Source organism: Oenanthe melanoleuca, chromosome 23, assembly GCF_029582105.1.
Source record: "Oenanthe melanoleuca isolate GR-GAL-2019-014 chromosome 23, OMel1.0, whole genome shotgun sequence".
NCBI lineage: Eukaryota > Metazoa > Chordata > Aves > Passeriformes > Muscicapidae > Oenanthe > Oenanthe melanoleuca.
This window is the reverse complement of record NC_079356.1, coordinates 6,042,043-6,051,272: the sequence shown is the minus strand read 5'-3', so window position 1 is coordinate 6,051,272 and position 9,230 is coordinate 6,042,043. Positions and strand designations below refer to the sequence as shown.

The 9,230-nt window shown below is 64.9% G+C and overlaps 2 protein-coding genes across 2 annotated transcripts; one reads left to right on the top strand and one right to left on the bottom strand.

Annotated features, from left to right (window-relative positions):
* GPR3 (G protein-coupled receptor 3) lies at positions 1 to 2,735 on the bottom strand. The gene is made up of 2 exons (XM_056508881.1): positions 2,503 to 2,735; positions 1 to 2,027 (listed from the first exon to the last, which is right to left on the bottom strand). The coding sequence occupies exon 2, from the start codon at positions 1,873 to 1,875 to the stop codon at positions 889 to 891; it is 987 nt and encodes a 328-aa protein (XP_056364856.1). The 5' UTR covers positions 1,876 to 2,027; positions 2,503 to 2,735; the 3' UTR covers positions 1 to 888.
* Positions 2,736 to 3,950: 1,215 nt separating this feature from the next.
* Positions 3,951 to 9,193, top strand: CD164L2 (CD164 molecule like 2). The gene is made up of 6 exons (XM_056508880.1): positions 3,951 to 4,150; positions 5,751 to 5,855; positions 6,164 to 6,241; positions 6,419 to 6,484; positions 7,080 to 7,245; positions 8,495 to 9,193. Exons 1-6 carry the CDS (start codon positions 4,066 to 4,068, stop codon positions 8,499 to 8,501), a joined length of 507 nt encoding a protein of 168 aa, XP_056364855.1. The 5' UTR covers positions 3,951 to 4,065; the 3' UTR covers positions 8,502 to 9,193.
* Positions 9,194 to 9,230: the final 37 nt, after the last annotated feature.

The window sequence follows — 9,230 nt, the reverse complement described above, 5'->3', positions numbered from 1 at the left end:
GTACCACAAATTCATTTATTCCCCTCCCAGAGCTGTAAACAAGAAGCAGCCCCCTCCCCCCCCAACCCTGACGCACCGAGAGGCCCCCTCCAGAGGGGTCCCCATCCGGAGGGATCCCCACCCCAGGGGATCCCCATCTCCAGGGGTCCCCTGCACCAGAGGCCCCTCACATCCATTCCCCAGCGCAGAAATGTGCAAATCCAACCCCAGTGCAAAGAAAGGCTTTGGCAGGGGGAGCCCTGGGTGCCGCGAGGGGGGTGGCAACACACAGGGGACCCCAAAACTTGTGGGTTTGGGGGTGCAGAGCCTCCGGCAGCCCCTCCTGAAGGCAGCGAGCACTAGAGGGCAGCAGGGCCCAGCGCTGGGCGGCGGGAGGGAGGCACGGAAATCAAATTAAATAATAATTCAAATACCAATAAATAAATAAATGGATGGACGGCTGGGAGAAGGGGGTGGGGGGAGATGGGATTGAGTCCCTCTTCCTCTGGCAACGAGTCTCTCCTCCCCTTCTCCAAATGTAAAAATATATATTTTGACTGTCTGAGGTAAATAACAAGGTAGTAAAAAAAACAAGAGGGGGATGAACGTTCCTGGTGTTTCCCCACCCTTCAAAAAATAAAGCATCATAAATACTTTTAAAGAAAATATGAGGATCTGCCCCCTCTCTCTCACTCATAAATATAGATTATATTATGGATAAAAAATACGTTTTTCTCTCTATTCAAAAAGTGGAAAAATAGATGAAAAGGAAGTGTTGTGCCCAAAAAGGATGAGGCCAGGAAGAGCTGCTCGGTTCCAGGAGCTCCTGCAATGTGCCTCGGGGAATGGAAAGGGAGGCTCGGAGCGCATCCCCCTGCCATGGGTGAGTGAGAGGTGCGGGGGGGCGACTCAGACGTCACTGGGGGAGCGGGAGCGGCACGGCGGCGAGGAGGAGCAACAGCCGCAGCACACGGCCCACAGCACCTTCTGGATCTCGGGGTTGCGGAAGGCGTAGATGACGGGGTTCAGCAGCGAGTTGTGGGCGGCGGGGAGCAGCGCGGCGTAGGTGTAGAGCGGCGGGGAGCGCGCGTCGCCCAGCAGCGCGTACACGGCCAGCGGCAGCCAGCAGGACGCGAAGGTGCCCAGGATGACGGCCAGCGTGGCGATGCCCTTGTGGGTGGTGACATCGTGGGAGCTGGCGAGGAAGTGGCGCTGCACGGCGATCTGCTGCGCGTGCCGGCAAACGAGACGGCAGATCTGCACGTAGAGCTGCAGCATCACGGCGAACACCGCCAGCAGCGACACGGACAGCAGCGCCAGGTGGCTCCTGGTCAGCGGGCGCACCACGCTGCAGGCCGAGGGCTCCTGCAGGCAGTTCCAGCCCAGGACGGGCAGCAGCCCGTAGCAGATGGAGGCTCCCCAGGTGAGGATCAGCATGATGTGAGTCCTGGTGACCGTCCTCTCCGAGTAGTAGGTCAGGGCGCTGTAGAGGGACAGGTAGCGGTCGATGGTGATGGTCAGCAGGCTGCTGACGCTGGCCGTGAAGGAGGTGACCAGCAGCCCCACGGTGAGCAGACTGACCGCCTCCGACGGGGCCAAGTACACGAAGGCAAAGTGCAGGATCAGCCCCAAACCTGCCAGCAGGTCGGCTGTAGCCAGGCTGCCGATCAGGAGGAAGGTGGGGGCGCGGAAGGCCGGCGTGTAAAAGATAACCACCACCACGATGGCGTTCTCACAGGAGATGACGGTCCCCGAGACGCAGAGGACAACGTCCCACGGGTTCAGGGCGAGGGGCTGCACCACGGACTCCAGATCCAAGGAGCTGCCGCTGCCGTTCCTGGCTGAGAACCAGCCCTGCTGGCCTTCGCTGGAGTTGGGGGGCCCTTTCTCCATCATGATGGCAGAAGGTGGCCTGCAAGACCTGCTGTCCACGAGCTGCCCCCGTGCCACCCAGACGGGACAGGACCCCTCCAAAAGCTGTCTTCAGGAGGGTGGGCAGGGCAGTGAAGGTTGAGGATGTGCTCGCTGTTTGCTCCGAGGAGATTTTTCTGGACGAGATAGTTTAGTTTTAAAATAAGTAGGTGAATAAAGGGGAAGGAACACACACACACACACACACACAGACACACACATACCATCCCTGCTCCTGCCTGCTTGAGCTGCTGGGGGTTGGGCACTGCCTGATTTTGATGGATAAATCCAGGGGAGCAGGACTGGCAGGGGAAAACACCCTCCCCCGCAATGAGTTCGGGGCCAAAGTGGGGGGATCCTAAGCAGCAAGTAAAGGGGGTGACCCTGCTCCCCCCGATCAGTGGGAACAGACCCCTCCTACCCCCACCGTGGCATCCCTTCTTACCTTGGGGGTCTTCGCGGGCAGTGCAGCCCCTGGCCGGGCTTTGGGGAGCACGGCCGCCCCTCGCTACCCTTCTCCACAGGGCAGAGAGGGCTCCCCCCGGTTCCTGTACCCCCCGGTGCCGGTGCTCCCCGGTGCCCCCCCTGTGCCCCCCGGTGCCGGACACTCACCTGCCGCGCTGCCGGGCCCGCGCTGCGCTGGCTGCCCGGCTGGGGCCCCGCTGCCATGGGCGCCGCCGAGTTATAGCGGAGCGGGGCCGGGGGGGTCCGGGGGGCTCGGGGTGACTCACGGCCCCCCCCAGCCCCGAGGCCCGCTGTGACGTCAATGGCGCGCCGCAGCCAATCAGCGCTCGCGCGGGCAGCGCGGGAGCGCGCGCGCCGCATCGTAATCGCGGCTCATTCATAAAAACAGCCCCCCTCCACGCCCCCCCAAAAACTCCCACGCCCCCACGGGACCCCCACCAGTCCCGGGTCACCGCCGTGCTGCAGGCTGGGGAAGGAGGGCTGCTCGCCCCTTCTCCCCGCAATGCGCACTCCGGGGGCTCCGCTGGGGAGGGGGCGGACCGGGTTTGGGGCGGTGTGGGGTGCTGAGGATGGGTCCTGTCCTGCCCCCGCACAACCGGGGCTGCGCTGCCCCCTATCCTCCCCCGGCGGTTCCCCGCGGCTTCCCCGCACCGCAATGGATGAGTCACGGCCAGGAGAAGCGGGAATGGCCGGCCGGGGATGCGGGCAGAGCTGCAGGAGCCCTGGGGGGAGGAGGAGGAGAGTAGGAAGAGGAGGAGGAGGAGGAGGAGGAGGAGGAGGAGGAGGAGGAGGAGGAGGAGGAGGAGGAGGAGGAGGAGGAGGCAGAGAAGGAGGAGAAGGAGGAGAAGGAGGAGAAGGAGGAGAAGGAGGAGAAGGAGGACGAGAGGGCTGCGCTCCTCGAGACTCTTCCCCGCACCGGTTCCTCGAAGCCCCCGCGTTTGGCCGGCGATCTGTCCCGCCGAGGGGAGAGGGGATCCCGGAGAGCCCGAGCGGGGCTGCGGCTCAGCTGGGACCCGCGGGAGTCCCGGTGGTCCCGGGCACGGCTGCGGCCTCCCGCTCGGAGCCCCGGCAGGAACCGAGCGGGGGCTCGGCTCCGTTCGGTTCTGTTCGGTTCGGTCCAGTCCGGGCCAGCCGCGGCCCCGAGAAGTGTCCAAATGTCCCGGGAGGGGCGCTGGAGCGGGCAGCGAGAGCGGTGCGTGCGGGTGTGCAGTGTGTGCGGCTGTGCACACGTGTTACAGGTGTTACAGGTGTGTACGGCTGTGTACAGGCATTTATAGGTGTTACAGGTATGTACAGGCATTTACAGCTGTGTACAGGTATGTACAGGTGTGCACAGGTGTTACGGGTATGTACAGGTGTTACAGGTGTGCACAGCTGTGTACAGGGATTTACAGGTGTTACAGGTATGTACAGGTGTGTACAGGTGTGTACAGGTGTTACAGGTGCGCACAGGTGTGTATAGGGGGTGCAGACCCTGCAGTCCCGCGTTTCCCAGGGCCCATATGGGGGTGTGTGTGTGACGAGGGGTGGTGCCCCCCGGCAGGGACCCCCACACCCCCGGCCGGGGCGGGGCGGGGCGGGACGAGGCGGGGCCGCCCCCCCTCCCCCGCCGCCGCCGGGCCGCCTCCCGCATCTGCTGCGCTGCGCTCTCCCGGGAGATCCGCGGGCACCCCTCCGCCGGGACCGGGCCGAGCCGAGCCGGGCAGGGCCATGGCCCCGCCAGGCCCCGCGGCGCTGCGCTGCGCGCTGCTGTGCGCGCTGCTGTGCTCGCAGGGACTCGCTCCCACCCGCGCAGGTACGGCCGGGGGCGGGAGGGGAGCTCGGGCCTTCGCGGCTTCGGGGCAGCTCAACTTTTCTGTGGGGGTTGGTTTTTTCCCAGGGGTTCCTCTCGCCCCCGCGGGACTCGGTCGCTTTGGTTTGGGGGAGAGGGACCCCCGCTCCCAGCCGTGCTCCGGGGGCTGCGACCCCCGAGGGCCAGGGGGGCTGCGCTGGGCTGCAGAGGGATAAGCAGGGTCCCAGCTGCTCCCCAAAACGTGCGGGGATCTCGTGGGGGAGAGGGGAACGGAGCCGTCACCTCCTTCCCGAACTGCTGCAACTCCGGGCATTAATTATGCAAACCCCAGGTTCCTCCCGCTCCCCCTCTCCCATGCCCCGGTGCTGCAGGGACGATTTTCACCCTGACTGATCCCGGCGGGACCCACGCGTGTTCCCAGAGCGCCCGTGAAGGATGGGGGGGGAGGGGCTGCCCCCAGCCGGCCCCGCTGCCCCCCTCCATCCCCTCCCTCCCCACACCTGCCGGCAGCAGCGGGAGTTGACAGCGCTGGGCTCAAACGCCTGTTCCTGCGCCTGCCGCGATAAAAATAAATTATAAACCTGCCTAAACCCTTGCGAACAAAGTCCTACTTTCCCATTGGCTCCCGGCAGGTCTCCAAATGCTGGGAGGGGGGGCCCAGCGGCATGCCCACCTCCCCCTCCCGTAGCCATGGCGATGGGGCCGCAGCATCTCCGCTTCCTCAGCCACCAGTTGCCCCCTTGGCTTTTCCTGGGAAAAAGGAAAGGGGATTTTTCTGTCAGCCGGGCATGGTTTTTAGGGATCCCGAAAAGCTGGGGGGCTCCAGCCGGTCCCTGCAAAGGGAAGCGGTGTGGTGGGAAGCGCTGCCTGCAGGGATGCCTTGTTCCCTGGGGAGCCAGCCCAGGGGAATGAATGTCAGCCCGGGGAAATGAATGAATAAATGCAGCCCGCAAGAGCCTCCTGCTAGCCCTGCGAGGAGGGTTTGCCCCTGGGAGCCTGCAGACGCACCCAGCGTGGGGAATGGCTCCCGACTCTTTCTCGGGACGCCGCAAACGCTGGCGCGGGACGCGGCGAGGTGCGGGTAGGGCCCGGCCGCAGCTCCTCGCAGCCTCCCTCGCCGACAGACAGCGCTGTAAATTAATGATGAGCGCGTGTGGAGGAAGAGCAGCTCCGCAAACACCAGAGTGACTCACGGCCCCCCCGGGCCGGGGGCAGGGGGGGTCCCGCGGGGTGGCCCGGGTGGGCAGAGGTGACACTGCTCAGGTAACCCCAACCAGGCTGGTGCTGCCTCCTCACCTCATTTCAACCCCCACCGAAAGCTCCCAGATCCCAGCGCTGGGGCTGGGGGATGTTTCCTGAGCTGGGGGTGCTGGGGGAGTCCTGGGCGGGTGCTGGGAGCTGCAGGGGTCCCCTCGCTGGGGAGGTGGTGTTGAACACCCTGTGGGGACAGGTCTGCTGGGCCAGGTGCTTTGGGATGTGCCCTCATTCCTCCTGCTGCATCACCAGAATTGCCTCTCCATGGAGCTGAGGGTCCATCCCCCACCCCACCGCCCGAGGGAGGGGCGCTCGCAGTGCCCTCATCGCTTTTCCCTGGCTTTGGCAGGCGAGTGTGGCAAGCTGAAGTCCTGCGAGATGTGCACGGGCAGCAGCCACCCCCACAACAACACCGACTGCGTCTGGGTGGGCTGCGGGACCCCCGAGGAGCCAGGTGAGGGCTGGGCTGGGCTGGGTGGGCACAGGAGGGGCTCTCACCAGCCCTCCCCAGCGGTGCCCAGGTGGTGCCGGCACTCAGCACCCTCGGGTGCCCGGTCGCAGCTGCTTTGACTGAGCAGCTCAAGGCCCAGCTCAGCTGTTTAGGGCTCTGCCCTGCGGGGGTGCAGCTCTGAGCCCCCTCCTCCGGCTCCTCAGATGGAGTCCCACCCTTGTGGGTGAAACCTCCTCATCCCAGACCCTCAGGGCAGCCACTAGCTGTCCTGGTTTGGGACCCTGGGACAGCTCTGCTCCCTGCTCCCGCAGAACCCGGGAGCTGCGTGCGGAGAGGCTCTGCCGTGGGGGAGAGCTGCGCCCTCTACAACAGCAGCACCGTGTGCCGAGGTAACCGAGGCCCCGAACCCCCAGACCCCTGAACCTCCAGACCCTCTGACCTGCTGCTGCGGGTGCCACGCCGTGGGGATGAAACATCACCACCAGGACACAGACACGGCTGCAGAGCTGTGTGGCAATGTCCTTGTCACCTCTCTTACCCCTTCCCTCTGTCCCTGCCCTCTCCAGCACTGAAGTCCCACACGGAAGAGCCTCCACGATCCCATAGCAAGGAGCCAGTGACACACCCCACAAGTGAGTGGGTCTGGGGAGGGGTAGGAGGCGCTGGGATGGGGGTCCTGGGCGCCCCAGGGATCAGTGCTGTCCCACCAAGGCTCTTCCCTCTCTGTTTCACATCCCTGTGGGAGGGGTGAGCGGAGCTGCCCTCGGGGCTCTGCCAGGTCCCAGCTCTGTCCCCGTCCCCTCTCCCTCCACCGGGCAGTGCAGTGACTCATGACACGCATCCTGAGCAAGCCCTGACTCCGTCATTGCTGGGAATCACCACTTCCAGCCTGGCTGGGAGCAAAGGAGCCTCTTCCACTAAAGGGGAACTGGAGAGCTCTGGGCTAGTTGCAGCGGGTAACCGGAGCCTGGAGCCTGCTGAATTATTGATCCCACTGGGATCCTTTTGCCACTGGCTCCTTTTCTACAGCTCCAGCTGCTCTGGCATGGGAAGGGGCTGAGCCCATCCCGACATTCATTGGTGGGGACATCCCAGCTTCCATTCCTCCCTGTGCAGCCACTGGTTCCTTCACAGACCCCAGATCCCCTTTCTTTGCTGCACACGTGTACTCAGGGATGCCAACTGCACCCGTAACTCCCTAAACCTTCCCTTTTCCCTGGCCACCAGGGACCACCACCACCAGTGCCCCGCTGACGGGCAGCCCCGAGTTCCACCCGCCCGGCTTCGACACGGCGAGTTTCATCGGGGGCATCGTGCTGGTGCTCTGCGTCCAGGCCGTCGCCTTCTTCGTCATCAAGTTCATCAAGTCAAAGGACAGCACCTACCAAACGCTGTAAGGGCGGGGTCTGGGCTGGGGGGCTGGACCCGGGACGAGCCCAGCCTTGGAGGCAGCACTGGGGTCTGTCCTGTCCCTGTGTCTGCCCCTGTCCTGCCCTGTCTCTCCGCTGCGCTGTGCCCTGTGTCCCGTGGCTCTTTGTGCCAACCCCGCCTCAAGGGTGAGGGGATGATTTGGGAGATGGAGGGGCGGGTTCATGTCCCCCTGCCTGTCCCCCTGTCCCTGTCCGTCTGTCCTGCCCCTCTGTCTGTCCGTGTCTGGCTGGATCCTGGCTCTGAGCCCCGCAGGGAGCGGGAGGGTCCCAGGTCCGTCCCTCGGAGCTGAGTCGGGGGTCTCTGTGCTCTGCCCCTCCCGGGGGTCGCTGTGTATAACGTGGGGGGCCCTGCCCTCTCTGTTTCCTTCCACGCTGCCAGAGAGGACAACCAGTAGGTTCTGGGAGCAGTGGGGAGGGGGTGTCCCCCCACACCCCCAGAGCTTCACCCTCCCTTGGCACCTCCCCGGGCACGGGGGGGATCATGGACCCCCCTTCCTGGTTTGCATGGCGCTGTTTGGGTGTTTCCCAGCTGGTTTTGCTGTTTCCTGGGAGTTGTTAGGGATGGAAAGGAAGGGGGTCCCCCTCAGGAGCCCCTCAGGGGTGCAGCCCCAAAGAGCCCCTTCTGCCACCTGGGTGAGGTGTCCCCAGCGTCCCCAGCCTCCCCACAGTGGGGTGCAGCCCCCTCACCCTGAGCCTTCTTGACAGCACAGCCTGCAGGGCTCCCAGTTTGGCCCCAGTTTGGCCCCAGCAGCCCCCTGCCCGCTCTCAACACCCCCTGCCTTGAGGCTCGGGGAGCATTGGGTGCTTTTCCCTCTAGCAGAGCACCCAACCATGCCCTGAGACCTCCGTGCCCGCCAGGGGAGCGGAGCCAGAGCCTTGCTGTGTGCTTTTGCTGTGCCTCTGTGTGCTCTGGGGGGGACTGGGGGGGGTCCCCTCTCCCCCACCCTCTTTCTGTGTGCTGTTTTGGGGAGGGGGCTGCGTGTCGTGTGCTGTGGGGTGACACTTGTAGCTCGGGCTGCCCCCCATTAAACTCTGCGAGGTGGTGTCCGTGTGTGTCCGGGGGTTGCTGTGGCTTGGGGGGGTGCAGGGGTGTCTAGCCATGGGGTGGGTGGGCACTGGGACACTCCCTGGGGGGCTGCAAGGGGCTGGGACCCCTGAGTGAAGTCCCCCAGGACCTTTCCTGCCATGTCTCCTCTCTGTCCGATGCACCAGGATCTGAGGTCCCCAGGCTGGGGGCCGCTGTCCCCGCCCTCTCCGGGTGAAGAGGCCACTGCTGGTGTCACCCTGCCCGCGGCCGGACTATCCCCCGCCCAGGCCCCCCACCACGACTATGCAAAGCTGGGGCCAGCAGGGTGGGACAGCAGGGACACGACCCCATCCCTGTCCCTGGGGTGCTCCGGGGGTTTGCACCCTCCCGCTGCCCCAGGGGATAAGGGGGGGCAGGGGGGGCCCATCCAGCCCCGAATTCCACCCTCGGTCCCCCCACCCTGTGCTGGCCCCAGCCCCACACTGGGCAGAGCCTGAGCTGGAACTGGGGTTACAGAAACCAATAAAGGATTTTCCTGTAATTTCTGGTGTCTGTGTCATTGTCACCCTCCTCCTGTCACCCCGGAGCCCCAGCAGGGTGCTGTCCCGGGAGATTCTGGTTGCAGAAACACCTTTGGGGATTTGGCTGTTCCTGCCCACAGCGTGTACTGGTGGGCGGCCCCAGGTGACTCCAGTGCTCCCAGTGATCAGGGACAAGGACCCGGTGTGGGTCCCACTGGGACAGGGCAGCCCAGTGTGGGGTACCCCGGTAAGAAAAGGGGGATCCTGGTAAAGCAGTGACCCCCCTGCCCCACCCAGGGCTGTAACAAGGCCACTGGAGTCCCGGGGCTGGCAGGACAGTGATGGGGGCAGTGGGACACAGCAGCTCCAGCCCCACAGTGCAGGGACAAGTCAGGGTATG